At 40.7% G+C, this 20282-nt stretch overlaps 1 protein-coding gene and 1 long non-coding RNA gene across 2 annotated transcripts; both read left to right on the top strand.

The window, feature by feature from the left end:
- The first annotated feature begins 3696 nt into the window (after positions 1-3696).
- On the top strand, positions 3697-10552 carry LOC117085981. Its single transcript, XR_004438156.1, has 3 exons — positions 3697-3782; positions 5333-5475; positions 10459-10552. It is a non-coding gene; the product is annotated as an uncharacterized LOC117085981 (long non-coding RNA).
- An 8387-nt stretch (positions 10553-18939) lies between these two features.
- LOC117085979 (uncharacterized protein C11orf98-like) lies at positions 18940-19559 on the top strand. Its single transcript, XM_033215384.1, is given in 2 exon segments — positions 18940-19050; positions 19053-19559. Coding segments are annotated over 2 exon segments (369 nt in total). The 5' UTR covers positions 18940-18947; the 3' UTR covers positions 19319-19559.
- Positions 19560-20282: the final 723 nt, after the last annotated feature.

Raw genomic sequence — 20282 nt, 5'->3', positions numbered from 1 at the left:
TAAAAGTCTTAGTCACCCAATCAGGTAAAGAATCCCAACAAATCCAGGTGCTATATTAGGACAAAGCAATCATGAAATGGGTGGTGGAAGAAGGAAGTAATAAATATCACTCTTGACCTTGTAATCAGTTACAGAAATAAGGATCATAGCAGCTATGCACATACACACACACAATATTTCATATGTGCCAATTTTTTTTTTTTCAGATTTTCCTGCTATTATCTTCCTTCTTATGTTGAATGAGAGTTGGTAGTGCCTAATTTTACAATTTAGTTCACTGGTAACCAGGAACTACAACAGGGAGGATTACAGGATTGTGTTATCACCTGGAAAATCTTGAGATAGATACTATGGCTCACTTTTCTAGGACTTTGTGTGTCCATTTTCTGGAAAGAAGACAACAGTATCTTTGTTTGCATGATGGATAGTAGACTCATGTTAGGCAGAATCATGGAGCTGCTGTTGTATTGGTATAAGGGTTTTATGGTTTGGTTCTGTGTCCCCACCCAAATCTCACCTTGGATTGTAAAAATCCCCATATGTCATGGGAGGAACCCGGTGAGAGGTAACAGAATCATAGGGGCGGGTTTTCCTCTGCTGTTCTCATGATAGTGAGTAAGTCTCACGAGATCTGACGGTTTTAAAAAGGGGAGATCCCCTGCACACGCTCCCTTGCCTGCCAGCATGTAAGATGTGCTTTTGCTTCCCCTTTGCCTCTGCTATGATTTTGAGGCCTCCCCAGTCATGTGAACAAGTGAGTCCATTAAACTTCTTTCCTTTATAAATTATCCAGTCTCTGGTAAATCTTTATTAGCAGCATGACAACAGACTAATACAAAGAATAAGAATAGATCCTGAATGGCAAAACGGTTAGACTCTCATATAAATTTTCTGCCCTTTTTGTGCCCCATGCTATCTCAGAGGAAAGTACATTTTCCAGGTTCCTTCTTCCTCTGGCTTCCAGAAAGTTCAGCCAGTGAAAAACACTGGCAGAAAATTGAAGTACAGGAGGAAAGGAGAAGGTAAATTACTTGTAACTCTGCTAGGGGTGGTGGTAGCTTCTTGTGGAACCAGTCTCTTGGTTGCCTCAATGTCCTATGCTTAAATTCTCAGCTTTTGTTTCTGACCATTAATTCTCTGTATCAAAACTCCTTCTGGTGAAAGATCTTGAGTGGTTTATGCTTTCCTTCCTGGACCTTGAATGAAACTGTATGTGTATATATATATATATATTTCATTATAAACTACTTCAAATTGTTTTGAAAGTAGGTAGAAGCTTTTTTAATTAAAAGATATTAAAATTGTACTTGAAATGTTGTAAAAATTATCTCTTTAAAAAGTCACAATTAATTTTATAAAATGTAAAAACAAAACTTTTTCCTTATATAAGTGAAAAAGTACTTTAATATAAGATGGTGTTATTATTTACATGAATATTGCTGAGTATTTTTCTTGTAATGCAGCAAAGAAATGAACTTTTAAGTTTAATCTCTTTATTTACACAATGAGTATAGATAAATTTTTGATAAATAAAACTCCACAAGCCTACCCAAAGAAGTCTATTTTTCAAATTTCATATATGGCCAAGCCTTAAATATATTCTTCCAGGCATTTTATTTTTTCCCTTAAAATTGCATGTGGAGTTGCAAGTAATCCAGATATTACTGATTTGTTTATATTTAACAAGAATTATTTGCTACAAAATATTTAAAGGCCAAAATGCTTTTCAAATGTCGTTATTCTTAGAAAACTAAAGTTGAGTATTGCTGATGCTAAGTGAAACTTGAACTACACAAGGCTTAAGTCCAATGAACCTAAGAATTTCCAAATTTTCACATGGCCCAAAGCTAAGTGATATTTTCACATCTGACTCTAGACACTAAGCCACCAAAGACTGGAATTTTTTTAAGTGGTTAATTCTATTCTTGTTGAAGTTCCTATTTTGTCACAAATTATATTTTAATGCCTGTGATTTTAACCAGATGGTTTCAAAATTACACCACATTGGAATGCAAGAATGCAGCCAACATATTTGGCCTCTTTATTCTGAAACATTTTTTACTGATCAAATGAGATAAACTAGTCATCAAATAATACCTATACATTTCCCCTCCCACTTATTCAATTTTATTGTGCTGATGTTCAGCCAAAGTTCATTGAAGAATTCAGAAAAGAAGAAAGAAGAATTCATTGAAGAAGAAAAGAACAGCAGTATGGCAGTGATTAAACACAAGTTTTTGAGTCAATAATACTTGGGTGTCTCTAGTGTTGTTCCTAGTTGTGTTACATCAATGTCTTCCTTCATAACATAATTGTACCTGTCTCATGGAATTGTAGAGATTAATTGAGAAACCATTTGTAAAGATCTGAGTATACTACTTGGCACATAACACATGTTCAGTTATCTACTACTATTTTATACATTTTCCAAAACATACTTTTTCAACGTTGGAAAGGCTTTTTATACAAGATGAAAGATGGAGATTATAAAGTATTCCTAATGGCTAGAACTAATGAAGATTTGTGGGTTCACCTGTGTATATTTAGTTTCAAATGATTTGTGTTTTGAATAGTTAGTACATTTACATGATTTGAAATTCAGAAAGTACTAAAAACTATACAGCGAAAGGTACATACTAAAAGGACCCCCTCCCACCTCTGTATGTCAGTTACCCAGTACCACTTCTCATGAGGCAATCAATGTTAGCACTTGCTGATGAATCCATCCAAAGATATGTTATGCATATACCAACAAATAAATATGAATATAATCTCTCTCTTTTACACAAATAGTAGCATATTCTACACTTTGATTTTTACTACACTCACTATTTTTGCTTCACAGTATACATCTTATACATCATTCCATATTGATATGGCTCTGCAGTATTCCTTATTTTATTTAACCTGTCTTTTATTAATGTAGGTTGTTTTCAGGCTTTTGCTATTACAAAAATATGTCACAACAAATAACCTATGTGTGCATGCTTTAGCATGTATGTATATGCTATAAATATCTGTAGGATAAATTCTGTATGTCTGCAGCAGAAATTCCCAGAAGACCTGCTGGGTCATTGGGTATATATAATTGTAATTTTGATGATTATTTGCAAATTATTCCCCATAGAAGTTACATCATCATATATACCAACAAACAATGTACCTGGACATTTAAAATTCCTTTTTTTTTTGTTGAGACAGAGCGTTGCTCTGTCGCCCAGGCTGGGGTGCAGTGGCGCAATCTCAGCTCAGTGTAAGCTCCGCCTCCCATGTTCACGCCATTCTCCTGCCTCAGCCTCCCAAGTAGCTGGGACTACAGGCACCCGCCACCACGTCTGGCTAATTTTTTGTATTTTTAGTAGAGACGGGGTTTCACCGTGTTAGCCAGGATAGTCTCGATCTCCTGACCTCCTGATCCACCCGCCTCAGCCTCCTAAAGTGCTGGGATTACAGGCGTGAGGCACCACGCCCGGCCTAAAATTCTTTTTCAAAACTACTAACAGACCAAAGGTTCAGCTAGCTCAACAGTCCATGAGTCTGTCGAGATATACTTTGAGCTTCACACCCTTTTTTTAGTAATAAGCTCCACACGGGAGGAGATCTCGGAGAGATTTCTTTTTGTATCCATGGCAACACTTACCTACTTAGAAGCTTCAAATTATTGTTCCTAGGTTACAAAAGTAAAAACTCTGGATTAAAACATTCTGCCCACTCCATGTTTTAAATAGAAAAGAGATAAGAAAAATCTGTGTTGGAAAACAGTGGTACACACACTGCTTCAGGTACTTGAGGATTGCTCAATTTAGGCATTTTCTTAGTGCATTTTGGAATATATTTTTCTGCTTTCTGAGGCTCTCTTCAGTTTTGCTCTCTGGCTTTTGAGAAAGAGACTAATTTGTTTGCTTTACTGGCTGAACATAGAGCAGGTCCAGGGTAGGAGTGGGATGATTATGGGTTTGTCCTGAATTCTTAGCCCCTCCTTTAAGCAGGTAAATGTGCTATACTGTGGTATGGTCCTCAATGACTTAAATGCATTTGAATTTATTTTTGCTACTAAGACTTAAATTGGAATGAACAGTATTATCCAAGTACAAAAATGTGTCCACTTATCCAATTATTTTTTATTTAAATAGTAATTAGAAAAAAATCAACTGAGCATTTGGAAAATCTCACAGGGAAGAAGTAAACACATGTATAATCGTTAGTGTTATTAGCTGCAGTTACAAAAAAAACAAAGGCCCTTTAAGATGTCCTGCTTTGAAAACATCAGAGGCATGTATGTATGTGCTCCTGCCACTCGGAATCCACAAGTAAAAATCTGCCTATTTGCAGAAATGATTCAATTGACTGTAAACATATTTGTTTGCAACATTGAACAGCCCATTTGTGAATGTGTGCTCATCTCCAGATGAACTGTCTTGCACATAGGCCAAGTCATTGGAAGGTATTTAAAACCAAAAGTTTCTGTGGGGCTAGGCTCTCACTACAATCCACTTCTTTCACAGTGTTGATTTTAAACTCAAATTCAGCATTAAGTGAGGTCTGATTTAGTTGGTCCAGTTTTATAATGCTTTTCAGAGTGAAGCATCAAAAAGCATTGTTGTTTCCTTATTGGTACAAAATTAGTCTTTGAATTGTGGATAACTTGTAATTTCAGTTAAAAGAGAAAAATAAAAGCAAAACTAGCTTATTGTATGACAATAACTCAAATCAGGGATTTGCCACACATAAGAACAAAAACTTGACTGATGTAACAAATGTTTTTTGCTTTTTATCTATCTTTTTTAACATCATAAATACAGCTACTGAAACATTTTCTGACTGCAAGTAATCAATACAGCCCCACTGATCTTTTCAAGGTTCTCTCCAGGAACTGATGTAGAGTTGAAACGTGAACTATAGCAAATGAATTGCGGTTACTTTATTTACATGAATAATAGTCCCTTTTTAAAAAAGAAAAAAGAGCCACAAAAACTCCAGCAAATAAATTTTTAGAATAATTGCTCAAAGTAGCTTAGGAAAAAAAGAAATTAATTGGTTCAACTAGCCAAACATGAAAAGCAATTTTGCCTTATGACCTAAAATTCAATAACTCCATCTCCAAAGGCCTGATAATTATTGAAAAAATGCTGCTCTGTGTGTCTTTTCTTAATGTACAGTAAGCTTAATTTGACATAAAAATTGAAATGTATCAAACAAATTTTTAAAAAAGAATAAGAGAAGGCAATTTGATCAGAGAACATTAAGACAAGGCTACTTGTATATGTACTTTATTCTATATTTTTCTCAGAAAAATAAAACTAGCTTTAAATAGTCACTGGCTTTATTTCAGGACTATGACTGGAGCTTCTCTTCACTGCAATATAGAACAGCATCAAAGGCAAATAAGACCAATAGAATCACATTGCCAGTGCTGCCCTCGTTTCATTGTGTGCACACCATCGAACAGGCAGATGAAGAGGATCCTTGTCTTGGGTAGATTCAGTAGTTTTTTAAAAAGTCCAACAGTGTTCATTGTTTAGTAATAATATTTTTGTACCCTGGGCTCTACCTAATTATTCTTCCTAAACCAATATTTATATATAGGCAAAGGTTGAACATATACAATACACCTTCAGGGGTTTTCCTTTTAAAATATAATGTATCTACATTACGGGTGAAGCAGCATAGCATAGTAGATGAACTTAGGAGTCAGTGAAGCCTTGGTTCAAGTTTTGTCAAGTTAATGTAATTTTAGTATTTTCATATTTGAAATAGAAATAATAAAACTTCCTAGAGTGACAATTAAACAAGATAACATATGCAAAACATAGTTCCTTAAATAAAATGGAGTGTTAACAAATAGAGGCTATCGGCCGGGCGCGGTGGCTCAAGCCTGTAATCCCAGCACTTTGGGAGGCCGAGACGGGCGGATCACGAGGTCAGGAGATCGAGACCATCCTGGCTAACACGGTGAAACCCCGTCTCTACTAAAAAGTGCAAAAAACTAGCCGGGCGAGGTGACGGACGCCTGTAGTCCCAGCTACTCGGGAGGCTGAGGCAGGAGAATGGCGTAAACCTGGGAGGCGGAGCTTGCAGTGAGCCGAGATCCGGCCACTGCACTCCAGCCTGGGCGACAGAGCAAGACTCCGTCTCAAAAAAAAACAAAACAAAAAAAAAAACAAACAAACAAAAAAAAATAAATGGAGGCTATCACTATTACAGTATGCTATCTGAATATTTCTTAGGCACCATATACCGTTGGCCCCCTGTATATCCGCAGGTTCTGCATCTGCAGATTCAACCAACCGTGGGTTGAAAATATGTGCAAAAAAATTTTAAATAGCAATACACCGATAAAAAAATACAAATAAAAAACAATACAACAAATATTTACATGGCATTTACATTGTATTAGGTATTATAAGTAATCTAGAGATGACCAAGTATACCAGAAGATATGCATAGGTTGCAGGCAAATATGACATCATTTTATACAAGGGACTTGAACACCGTGGATTTTGGTATCTGCGGGGATCTTGGAACCAATTCCCCCTTTCCCGCTCCCCCACCCCATGCCATGGATACTGAGGGAGGGCTGTTCTGTAGTACATATTTAAATTAGACCCCTAAAGGGAAACAACCACATTTGTAACGCCATGGAATTTCCATTCATCAATTAAATAGCAAACAACGTGCATGGCACTGTAACAGATGTGCCAATTGCCATCTAATTGGCAATAACAAAATGTATATATGCAAAATATGGCCTTAGATACCGTCAGCTAAAAATGTAAAATTGTGCCATATGGGCGGTTAGGGAAGAAGCACAGTATAAAGTAGCAAATGGTTAGTACATATAAAATATGCTGAAGGAATAAAGAGTGGAAGTGAGAATGCGGTCAAGGGTCCTCAGGAAAGTTAACATTTTAGGATTCTCAATTATAAGCGATAGAAACCTAACACAAAGTAGCTTGGGTGAAAAATAAATTAGTTGGTACAAGTAACTAAACTGTGGTAAGGGTCAGGGCATATTTGTGCCTGTGGTAATACTAAAACCAGGCACTCTAACGCCAACATTTTTTTTTTTTTCATTTTCCTCCTACTGTTGCTTTTCTCTATATGTCAACTTCATTTTCTTAGACTGACTTTTTCCACGAGGCTAGGAAATTACTAAGCAAAGGGAAAAGTCAAGCTGGGAATTAGGTCAGACAAACCTGCCTCCCATTTTATTTCTAAATAAGATAGGTGCAAAGCTACATACCTCCCTCACAATTTGCCCACAAGGAAATTCCTTGTGGGCCTCAAGATCTTTACCCTAAAACAGTTCTGTTGAACTTCATCCTGATCGCTTACCTTCACAGATGTGAGCAGAAGCTCATCCCTCTGCTCACCTGAGACAAATGCTTCCTCTGCCCTAATATTCATGTAAAAATGCAGATTCACTGACCCAGACTAAATTGTGTATTCAGTGAAAGGCTGATCAAGGACTCAAAAAGAATGTAACCCTTTGTCTCTCATCTACCAGTGTCCTAGAAGCCCCTTGCTTTGAGTTGTCCTGTCTTTCCAGACCTAACCAATGTACATCTTACATGTATTGATTGATGCCTTATGCCTCCCTAAAATGTATAAAAGCAAGCTGTACCCCGACTACATTGGGCACATGTTGTCAGGACCTGCTGCGACTGTGTCATGGGTGTGTCCTTAACCTTGGCAAAATAAAATTTCTAAATTGATTAAGATCTGTCAGGTATTCTAGGGTTCATATCATGGATAGCAGGTTTAGGGACTAGCCACTACCAACAGAACCAAGATAAGGAAGCCCATTCAGGGCTGACATCCAGACCTCATAGAAACAGCAAGGACTTAGCTCACTGGATGGCAGAGAAGTTTGCGGGGGTGCCATACTGATGAAACTTGCTGGAAATCCACCTCATGAAGTGCTGGGGAAGCTGTTCATGGAGAAATACCTTGTTGCCCGCACTTCACTGTCAAGTCACCAAAGAGGTGCCATGAAAAGCTGTTCATAGGGAGGTGCCATATGCTAATAATTACTGGGTGCAACTGGGTGTGGCTGACTGCTGCAGGAGCCTGACAAGAAGAGAACACTGCAACCAGGGAGAGAAACTCTTTTCTTCTCCAGCCAGCGTCCCCCCAACACCCTGTACTGACAAAGCTTAACATCATGCCAACTGGCAAAGGAGAAAGTCCAGCTTCATTATTATGGCGCAGGCAGTGAAGGGTGGATTTGGAGCTAAGAAGCAATAAACTAGTAACTGACATGGAGTATTTATGGAATTTTTTTAAATACCCATCTTGAAGAAATACCATCCATCAGTCTTATGCTGCTCTACTTAAATACAACTTAGCCAGAGAAGGAGAAGGGGATAGAGTGTCTCAAAAGGCTCTGCAAATTCTGCAGGTGGAAGGAGACTACTTAAAAATTAAAAGAGGCCAGGCGCAGTGGCTCACGCCTATAATCCCAGCACTTTGGGAGGCTGAGGTGGGCAGATCACCTGAGGTCGGGAGTTTGAGACCAGCCTGACCGACATGGAGAAACCTCATCTCTACTAAAAATACAAAGTTAGCCAGCGTGGTGCTGCATACCTGTAATCCCAACTACTCTAGAGGCTGAGGCAGGAGAATCACTTGAACCCAGGAGGTGGAGGCTGCAGTGAGCTGAGATGGCACCAATGCACTCCAGCCTGGGCAACAAGAGCAAAACTCCGTCTCATAAAAAGAAAGGGGGGGGGGCGGGGAGAGAGAGAGAGAGAGAGAAAGAAAGAAAAAATTTAAAAGAAAGGGGGCCGGGTGCAGTGGCTCATGCTTGTAATCTCAGCACTTTGGGAGGCTGAGGTGGGCAGATCACCTGAGGTCAGGAGTTCGAGACTAGCCTGACCGACATGGAGAAGCCCTGTCTCTACTAAAATACAAAATTAGCCAGGCGTGGTGACGCATGCCTGTAATCCCAGCTACTCAGGAGGATGAGGCAGGAGAATCTCTTGAACCTGAGAGGCAGAGGTTGTGACATTGCACTCTGGCCTGGGCAACAAGAGCAAAACTCCGTCTCAAAAAAAAGAAAAGAAAAGAAAGAAAGAAAGAGAGAAAGGGTTAAATATCTTGCCACTAGAAGAGCTTTTTGGTTCAGGATAGATTACTGAAGATGGACATTTGGTAGTCTCTCTCTTTTATCTGGGGGGTGGTCTGGAAATATATTAATAGAACTTCTGCTCTACAAATAAAATTGGAATTATACTTCTATAATTTTTATTTTACAAAAATGTGTTACATACTCTAAGAAAAAGAGTCTTCAGCATTTATTTTATATGGAAATCCATTCATTAAGACAGGAGGCATTATAGGTGGTGGTTAAGCATGTTGAAAAACAAGTGTAGCCAGGCGCGGTGGCTCAAGCCTGTAATCCCAGCACTTTGGGAGGCCGAGACGGGCGGATCACGAGGTCAGGAGATCGAGACCATCCTGGCTAACACGGTGAAACCTCGTCTCTACTAAAAGAATACAAAAAAACTAGCCGGGCGAGGTAGCGGGCGCCTGTAGTCCCAGCTACTCGGGAGGCTGAGGCAGGAGAATAGCGTAAACCCGGGAGGCGGAGCTTGCAGTGAGCTGAGATCCGGCCACTGCACTCCAGCCTGGGTGGCAGAGCGAGACTCCGTCTCAAAAAAAAAAAAAAAGAAAAAAAAAAAGAAAAACAAGTGTATAAGTTCAAACTGAGATGAAAGATGATTTGGGTTGAGTTAACCATGGAGCAAAACTTAGCCATTTTTTCTTCTTTTTTGGTTCAGTCTTTACTCTTTATAAAAGAAGAAGGGAATATTGCTCCATGTTACAGATTGCAAAGGGTAGTATTGTATCAGCCACAGTCCAGTCAGGAAGGAAAACAAACAAACAAAAAACAGTGCTAGGTATTTGAACAGGGGAGATTATAGAGAGAGAATTGATTACTCAAGTGCTGTAAAACTGGAAGAACAAAAATGGAGCCCTGGGGTAACCCAGAGAGAACAGCAGAAACAACTACCTTCAGGTCTCGGGAAATAAAAGGGAAGATATTGAGATGACCACTCATCTCCTCGAAGAAAGGGCCTCCTGAGCTGGGGATAACGCCTCTGAGAAGTGCACACTGCCTGGCACCTCTGAGAGGGTAATGAGGCTTCTTCTGGGGGTGACAGAAAAAGCTAGGCCAACATAAAAACAGCAAAAAGTCAGAAAAACGTCACTTCTCCTCCCCAACTTTCCAATCTCCCTCTTGCGCCTCGGATTTGCAGAATTTAACAGATTGCCAACTGGCGAAGGAGCTCGGGACATGTAATTTGCAAAGTCCCAGTCCTGGCATCAGTGAGCAGCTACAAAAGGATCTATTTGGGATCGAGAGGCAATAGGTAAATAGTTGTCTTAGTAAGCTCAGGAGCATAACTTACCATTTTTTTGTTCTTTCTTGTTTTTTTTCTTTCCATGTTACAGTTAGGGAAGAAGTCACCACACATCCCAGCTGGAGGAGGGAACATGACTTTGGCTCACTTCAGCACCCTCACTATTGTTCCAGATATCCAAGGCCCTCCTTGGACCTCAGCAAGACTTAAGCCGCTGCAGAGATGGTGTAGATGTGGAGTGGCTGGTTGGGGACAGAGTGAAACTCCTGGAATCAGATGGTGATCTGCTGATAAGCTGGGTCCTTGCCAGCCAACAGAGTCCATGTGTGCAAGAGCCTGGAGTCTCCCCCTGTGAAAGCTTGGGGCTGGTTGGTCAGTAAGCCTCACAGTAATCCTTAGTCCTGTTAGATATGAGTTATAAATTTCTTTTCAAAGAATTAATATGTCAGTATGTTCAATTCTTTTCCTTTTACTTTTAAACTTCCTCATAAAACAACCTTTTCCAATTACCTACTCCTCCCTGACTCATTCCTATCACCTGCTTCACCCTAATTCATTCTGACCACCTGCCCCACCCTAACTCATTCTGACCACCTGCCCCACCTAACTCATTCTGACCACCTGCCCCACCTAACTCATTCTGACCACCTGCCCCACCTAACTCATTCTGACCACCTGCCCCACCCTAACTCATTCTGACCACCTGCTCCACCCTACCTCTTTGTGATTACTTGCTACTTGCTCTGCCCTGACTCCCACCAAAGCACTCACCCCATCATTCTCTTTAAATTAGCCAGTTGGAATTAGTTTAGCCTGTGCGGTCTAACCCTAGCCAACAGCAGCCACCACCACGTTGGTCAGGGATACGAACCCCTTCCCCTCCCGTGTCCAACTGTGCGCTCACCATTGTTCCATCTGTAAGGGCGCACCATTCTATATAGAAGTAACTTGCCTTGCTGAGAATTAAAAAGAAAATTTTATATTCCAGTGCTATTTCTTTTGCAGCACCGAAACTTTATATATAATAGTCCCCTGCACTTCTTGCGCACCAGGCTCCTACTTTCTATGACATTTTTTCCTAGGTTTATGTCCCAAGCACCAGTTCCTATCATCTCACTTCACATGCTTTCTGCTTTTTTTTTGTACATAGTAACACACAAATCAAATACCTATTCTTAATTTCTTTCACAATAGATTTTGTTTTGTTTTGTTTTGTTTTTTGAGACTGACTCTTGCTCTGTCACCCAGGCTGGAGTGCAGTGGTGTGATCTCAGCTCACTGCAACTTCTACCTCCTGGGTTCAAGCAATTCTCTTGCCTCAGCCTCCCAAGTAGCTGGCATTGCAGGCGTGCACCACCACTCCTGGCTAATTTTTGTGGTTTTAGTAGAGACGGGGTTTCACCATGTTGCCCAGGCTAGTCTTGAACTCCTGGGCTCAAGCAGTCCACCCGCCTAGGCCTCCCAAAGTACTCGGATTACAAGCGTTGGCCAGGGGCGGTGGCTCAAGCCTGTAATCCCAGCACTTTGGGAGGCCGAGGCGGGCGGATCACGAGGTCAGGAGATCGAGACCATCCTGGCTAACATGGTGAAACCCCGTCTCTACTAAAAATACAAAAAAACTAGCTGGGCGAGGTGGCGGGCGCCTGTAGTCCCAGCTACTCGGGAGGCTGAGGCAGGAGAATGGTGTGAACCCGGGAAGCGGAGCTTGCAGTGAGCTGAGATCCGGCCACTGCACTCCAGTCCCGGCGACAGAGCCAGACTCCGCCTCAAAAAAAAAAAAAAAAAAAAGATATTTTCAAAGAAAGAAAGGGAAAGACCACATTCACATAACTTTTATTACAGTATTTTGTTATAATTATTCTCTTTTATTTGCCAAGTTTATAAATTAAACTTTATCATAAGTATGCATTAATATGTATAGAAAAAAACAATAGAATGTATTGGTTTCGGTACTGTCTACAGTTTCAGTCATCCACTGGGGTCGTGGAATGTATCTCCCCCCCAGTAAGGGGGACTACTATAATAAAATGCATTTAAAAAATTTTAAGTTTATTTGAAATACTTACACTATTTATGTATGTATGTATGTATGTATGTATGTATGTATGTTTTTTGAGACAGAGTCTCATCTGTCCCCCAGACTGGAGTGCAGTGGTGCGATATCAACTCACTGTAACCTCCACCTCCCAGGTTCAAGTAATTCTCATGACTTAGCCTCCCCCAAGTAGATGGGATTACAGGCGCCTGCCACCACACCTGGCTAATTTTTGTATTTTTAGTAGAGATGAGGTTTCGCCATGTTGACCAGGCTGGTCTTGAACTTCTGATATCAGGTAATCTGCCCGCCTTGGCCTCCCAAAGTGCTAGGATTGCAGGTGTGAGCCCCACTACACCTGGCCCATTTTTATTTATTTTTTATGGCAACTCCATTGAGGTATAATTCGTATCTCACAAAATTCACCTTTTTAAAGTGCACAGTTTCACGGTTTTGGTATATTCATAGAGATGCACAACCTTTACCCTGATCTAATTTTAAAATACTTTCACCTGTCCTCAAAAATCTTACCTATTAACAGCCACTCCCCATTCCTCCCACTCCTCAACTCCCTCTACTTTCTGTCTGTATGGATTTGCCTTTTCTTGACATTTCATATAAAGGGAACCACACATGTGGCTTTTTGTGCCAGGCTTGTTTCATTTAGCATATTTTCAAGGTTCACCATTTTGTTGTTGTATTTGTACTTTCATTTTAATTGTATTATATGGATATACCATATTTGTTTATTAATCCATCAGTTGATGGACATTTGGGTTATCTCTACTTTTCAGTTATTATGAATAATGTTGCTATGAACATTAGTATACACTTTTTATCTGGACACATGTTTTTAATTATCTTAAATGTATACCTTGAAGTATAATTGTTTGATCATATGATAATCCTATATTTAAGATTTTAGGAAACTGGCAAACTTGTTTTCCAAAGTGACTGTAGCATTTTACAATCCCTCTAGCAAGTGTGAGGGTTCCAATTTCTCCACATCCTTACCAAAACTTGCTATTGTCTGTATTTTTTATTATAACCATCCTAGTATGTGTGAAGTGGCATCTCATCACGGTTTTGATTTGTATTTCCATGATAAGTAATGAAAATCTTTTCATGTGCTTATTTGCTATTTTTACATCTTTTTTGGAGAAATGGCTATTCAAATCTACTGCTTATTTTTAATAGGGTTGTCTTTTTATTCAGTTGTAGCAGTTCTTTATATATTCTCAATAAAATCTCTTACTAGATATATGATTTATAAATATTTTCTCCCAAGAATTATCTTTTTTTTTTTTTTTTGGAGAGTCTTGCTCTGTCACCCAGGCTGGACTGCAGTGGCACAATCTCGGCTCACTGGAACCTCTGCCTCCCAGGTTCGAGTGATTCTACTGCCTCAGTCTTCCGAGTAGCTGGGATCACAGGTGCATGCCACCACGCTCGGCTAATTGTTTGTATTTTAGTAGAGACAGAGTTTCACCCTGTTGTCCAGCTGGTCTTGAACTCCTGAGCTCAGGCAATCTGCCCACCTCAGCCTCCCAAAGTGCTGGGATTACAGGTGTGAGCCACCATGCCCGGCTATTGTAGCTTTGTAATAATTTTGAGATTGAGAAGCATAATTACTATAATTTTGTTCTTTCTCAAGATTATTTTGACTATTCTGGGTCTCCTTCATTTCCATATAAATTAGAGGATTAGCTTCTCAATTTCTGCCAAGGTAGCTGGGATTTTGGTAGGAATTATGTTGAATTTGTAGATCAATTTTTGTAGTATTGCCATCTTAACAATATTAAGTCTTCTGGCCAGGCACGGTGGCTCACGCCTGTAATCCCAGCACTTTGGGAGGCCGAGGTGGCCGGATCACCAGGTTAGGAGTTCTAGACCAACCTGACCAACATGGTGAAACCACATCTCTATTAAAACATACAAAAATTATCTGGGCATGGTGGTGCATGCCTGTAATCCCAGCTGCTCGGGAGGCCAAGGCAGGAGAATCACTTGAACCCGGGAGGGAGAGGTTTCAGTGAGCTGAGATCGTGCCACTGCCCTTCAGCCTGGGTGACAGAGCTAAACTCTGTCTCGAAAAAAAAAAAACAAATTAAGTCTTCTGATCCATGAGCATTAATATCTTTCTATGTGTTTATATCTCCTTTAATTTCTTTCAACAATGCTTTATACTTTTCAGCATACAATTTTGAAACTTCTTTTGTGAATTATTTTCTAAGATTTTATTCTTTTTGATGCTATTGTAAACAGAATTTTTTAAATGTCATTTTTGGATTGTTTATTGCTAGTGTGTAGAAATACAATTGGTTTTGGATTAATCATGTATCTTGCAACCTTACTAAACTCATGTATTGATCCTTACAGTGTTTTGTGGATTCTATTTTATTTTTTCCAGTGTGAAAATGCACCTTTGGTATGTATGTCAAATATGTACTTCTTTCACTTTTAGGAAACTCTTTCTTGGCTGGGCGTGGTGCCTCCTGTCTGTAATCCCAGCACTTTGGGAGGCCAAGGCAGGTGGATCATGAGGGCAGGAGTTCCAGACCAGCCTGACCAACATGGTGAAACCCCATCTCGACTAAAAAGACAAAAAATTAGCCAGGCATGGTGGAGCACACCTGTAATTCCAGCTACTCGGGAGGCTGAGGAAGGAGAATCGCTTGAACCCAGGAGGCGGAGATTGCAGTGAGCCAAGATGGCGCCACACTCCAGCCTGGGTGACAGAGTGGGACTCCATCTCAAAAAACAAACAAACAAACAAACAAACAATTTCTCTCCAGCTGAGTTTGGTGGCTCAATCCTGTAACCCCAGCACTTTGGGAGGCCAAGGCAGATTGATCACTTGAGGTCAGGAGTTCAACACAAGCCTGGCCAACGTGGTGAAACTCTGTCTTTACTAAAAATACAAAAATTAGCCAGGTGTGGCAGCGTGCGCCTGTAGTCTCAGTTTCTCAGGAGGCTGAGGCGTGAGAATCGCTTGAACCTGGATGGCAGAGGTGGCAGTGAGCCAAGATCACGCCACTGCACTCCAGCCTGGGTGACAGAGTGAGGCTTCGTCTCGAAAGAAAAAAAAAAAGCAGGGAAACTAGACTTATTTTGTGGCCCAAACTGAAAAGTCTGTGGACGTAACAATACTCATTGTATTTGTTTTCAAATTTCTGCTTCTGGCCAAGTTGGAGTAATAGAGATCTTACTTACCTTTCCTCCTGAAATGACAAAGAAAAAAAGTCAAGAAAATATATGAAAGAATAATTTTCAAGACACTGGACATTAGACAACAAAGGACAGCAATCACAGAGGTGGGAAACAGCTGAAGTAAGCCTATAATTACCTCAGCTTATTGCCTTGAGAGAGTTTTTAGACCATGGCACAGGGAGGGGAAATTCAAGTGAAATACAGGGACTCCCTGAGTTGAGTAGATGGCGCTAAGAGTCCCAGAGAGCAAGGCAACTCCAATTCACTGGACACAGTACAATAGAGAAGAGGGCAGCATAGATAAATAACTGTGACGATTTGTGGAGAATTCTTGTAACCAATGCATGCACGGGAGGAAACCACCCAAGGCCAGGGAAACAACCTCCTGAGAAGATTAGAGAAAACAATGCCCAGTATAGAGACAGTGTAAGGAGAGTGATGGTTCCTCCTAGCCACACTGGAAAATCTCATAATTCATGAGACATTGGTTAGAATACTCAGAAAGGTCTAGCCTCAGTAGTGGATATAAATTAACCCTAAGCTAAATGCTGCTCTGGTCCCACCTAACAAATCCTAAAAGCAAGAGCCCCACCAAACTGAATACTCAACCAAAGAAGAAATACAAATGACATACAAGTACATGAAAGGAGGCGCCACATCATTAGTCATTAAGGAAATACAAAGTAAAACTGCAATGAAATGCCACTGCATACTCATTAGAGTGGTTAATATTTAAAAAGTCTGTCACGCCTGTAATCCCAGCACTTCGGGAGGCTGAGGTGGGTGGATCATGAGGTCAGAAGATCGAGACCATTCTGGCTAACACGGTGAAACTCCATCTCTACTAAAAATACAAAAAAAAAAAAGAAAAAAAAATTAGCCGGGCATGATGGCAGGTGCCTGTAGTCCCAGCTACTCTGGAGGCTGAGGCAGGAGAATGGCATGAACCTGGGAGGCGGAGCTTGAGGTGAGCCGAGGTCACACCACTGCACTCCAGCCTGGGCCACAGAGTAAGATTCCATCTCAAAATAAATAAATAAATAAATAAATAAATAAATAAATAAAAAGGCTGACCATACCAAGTGTTGGAGAAGATGTGAAGGAACAGTACTCTTATGTACTGTTGCTGTAACCAATGAATATAAAATGGTACAACTCACTTGGAACAGTTTGGTAGTTTTTTTTCGTTGTTCTTAGAAAGTTAAACGTTCACTTACCATGTGACATATGACCTAGTCATTACACTTCTAGGTAATTTGCCTGAGAAAAGTGAAGAGTGCATTGTAGCTTTATTTTTATAGCCCAAACCTGGAAACAACCCAAATATACAACAGCTGAATGGATAAACAATGTGTGGTATGTTCATACAGTGGAATGCTACTCAGCCAAAAAAAAGAAAAAGAAAAAAACTACTGATACATGAAATGAACAGATCAGTTCAGAATAATTGTGCTGAGTGAAATGTCAGACAAAAAAAGAGCCCATATAGTATAATTCAATTTATATAAAAACTCTAGAAAATACAAACTAATCTACAGTAACAAAGAACAGATCAGTAGTTATCTGGAAACTTGAGGAGTGTGAATGTGTGTGTGTCTGTGTGTGTGTGTTTGTATGTGTGTGTGCATGTGTGTGTGTGATATACAGGGATTACAAAAAAGGATAAGGAAACTTTGAGGGGTGATGGATATGTTCATTAGTTTGATTGTGGTGATAGTTAATCATGGGCATATCATTATATCAAGATATCAAAATTTTACACTTTAAATATATACAGTTTATTGTGTCAATTATATCTCAAAGTTGTTAAAAATTATTTTACTCAGGTTTTACAGTGCTTTTTTTTTTGAGACGGAGTCTCGCTCTGTCGCCTGGGCTGGAGTGCAGTGGCCGGATCTCAGCTCACTGCAAGCTCCGCCTCCCGGTTTTATGCCATTCTCCTGCCTCAGGCTCCTGAGTAGCTGGGACTACAGGCGCCCGCCACCTCGCCCAGCTAGCTTTTTGTATTTTTTAGTAGAGATGGCGTTTCACCGTGTTAGCCAGGATGGTCTCGAACTCCTGACCTCGTGATCTGCCCGTCTCGGCCTCCCAAAGTGTTACAGTGCTTTTAAGAGTAATACGTTCAGGGCCAGGAGCAGTGACTCACACCTATAATCCCACCAATTTGGGAGGCAGAGGCCACCAATGCCCAGCTAATTTTTTGTGCCACCATACCCAGCTAATTTTTTTTTTGAAACGGAGTCTTGCTCTGTTGCCCAGGCTGGAGTGCAGTGGCACAATCTCGGCTCATCACAACCTGTGCCACCTGGGTTCAAGCGATTCTCCTGCCTCAGTCTCCTGAGTAGCTGGAACTATAGGCACGTGCCACCATGCCTGGCTAATTTTTGTATTTTTAGTAGAGACGAGGTTTCACTGTGTTGGCCAGGCTGGTCTCGAGCTCCTGACCTTGTAATCCACCTGCCTCAGCCTCTCAAAGTGCTTGGATTACAGGAATGAGCCACCGTGCCTGGGTTTTTTTTTTGTTTTTTTGTTTTTTGTTTTTTGTTTTGTTTTGAGACAGAGTCTCGCTGTATTGCCCAGGCTAGAGTACAGTGGTGCGATCTCAGCTCACTGCAACCTCTGCCTTCCAGATTCAAGTGATTCTCCTACTTCAGCCTCCCGAGTAGCTGGGATTACAGGCGCCCACCTCCACACTGGGCTCATTTTTGTATTTTTAGTAGAGACAAGGTTTCACCTTGTTGGCCAGGGTGGTCTCGAACTCCTGACCTCCAGTGGTCTGCCCCCCCTTGGCCTCCCAAAGTGCTGGGATTACAGGTATGAGCCACTGTGCCCAGACTTAATTTTTGTATTTTTAGTAGAGACAGGGTTTCACCACATTGGCCAGGCTGCTCTCAAACTCCTGACCTCAAGTGATCCACCTGACCTCAGGGTTCGAGACCTCATCCAAGGTGATCTACCCACCTTGGCCTCCCAAACTGCTGGGATTACAGGTGTGAACTACCACATCCAGCCTGAAGTAGGATATTAAAAACCCTGTTTTTAAACTTTTTTATTATAGAAAATTCCAAACATGTACAAGGTAAAAGGAATAATATAATGAACTCACGTGTGCTCATTACCTAAGTACAATTATTAATTCATGACGGATCTTTGATTAATTCATCACCATCTTCTACCTTCAATTTCAGTAATCTGTGGTTTTATACAGTTTTCCGGATGATTGTGATATGACACACACACAGAAACAGACACATTGTATTTGAAGGCTGAACAGTACTGTATTCTAATTGTATTGACATATTAGAATGTGTTTGACCAGGGGTGGCATCGCAACTATGGGAGCTCCGGGGGGAAAGATCAACCAGCCCCGAACCGAGCTGAAGAAGAAGCTGTTCAAACGCCGGCGGGTGCTGAATCGGGAGCAGCGTCTGAGGCACCGGTGGTCGGGGCTGTGATAGACCAAGGGCTGATCACGCGGCACCACCTCAAGAAGCGGGCGTCCAGTGCATGTGCCAACATTACTCTGTCAGTGAAGAAGCGCAGAAAACTCCTCCAGCAGATCCGGCTTGCCCAGAAAGAGAAGGCAGCCATGGAAGTGGAAGCCCCTTCAAAGCCAGCCAGGACTAGTGAACCACAGCTCAAAAGGCAAAAGAAGACAAAAGCTCCCCAGAATGTAGAAATGAAGGACCTTGAAGATGAGAGCTAAACCTCTTCCAGTAGAAGATTCTCAACTGGAGCCAGCCTTCAGACTCAGTGGTTGTTTCAGATGACTTTGACAAAAGCAGTGCCCCTTTTCACTCTCCAGATTTCCTCCTACCTAATGGCCTACTGACCTCCCCTAGAGGGATGTCTTTGGGAGGGAAGACAGTACAGAAGAAAGATTGGAGAAGGGCCTCTCTAGCAGTCAACTCTATTTGTAATAAAGCCCTAGCACTCTTAAAAAAAAATCATAATCATAATCATGTGTTTGACCAAGTCTCTATTTTTACATTATCTTCAATTTGTTTGGTTAGGAAGACAGTATTAAGTATTACTTAACATATAATCTTGGTCCATTGTTCTATATCAAATATTTAGGCCTCAACCTACAGGTTGAGGTTCCATAACCTGTGGTTATTTATGTATTTTCATTTGAAATACTTTCTTCTTTGAGCAATTCATTGGGAATACATGAAATCAATTAATGAATGTTTATTGAATGTTTAATCTGAATATGCAAAAGCAAATATACTATTAGATACTTGAAAAAGAAAAAAAGAATCTTAAATTCTACGAGCCTACAGAGAGTTTACAATCCCATTGGGGACCTAAAGTAAATACCTTGTAATGGGACTTTGTGAGTTTGCTTCTGTCAGGGTGGAATCAAGAGGTAGTGGTGGAAGGAGAGGTAAATGGTTGGAAGTATGTGGAGGTTTTATTTGCAGAGGTGATGGACTATGACTTAGCTACTAGCTACTTGTGTAAGAGGCTCAGTCTACTGTGAGGTTTATTAACTCATCCAGCTTGGGCATAGCAACATATGGAAGTCATAGCTCTAATAAGAAACTAAATCATAGTTTCACTTCTTTAGTCATACAGGTTATAGGGTCTCAGGACTGCAGTCCTAGCTCTGGTGTTTGAAACTTATTCAGTGCTAGCTCTGGGGTTTGAAAGTATAGATGGGGGCTCTT

The sequence above is a fragment of the Trachypithecus francoisi genome, unplaced genomic scaffold (assembly GCF_009764315.1).
Source record: "Trachypithecus francoisi isolate TF-2019V2 unplaced genomic scaffold, Tfra_2.0 Lachesis_group1, whole genome shotgun sequence".
In the NCBI taxonomy this organism is placed as follows: Eukaryota; Metazoa; Chordata; class Mammalia; order Primates; family Cercopithecidae; genus Trachypithecus; species Trachypithecus francoisi.
Note: the sequence above shows the minus strand (reverse complement) of the source record. Positions and strands in the feature narration are given on the sequence as shown.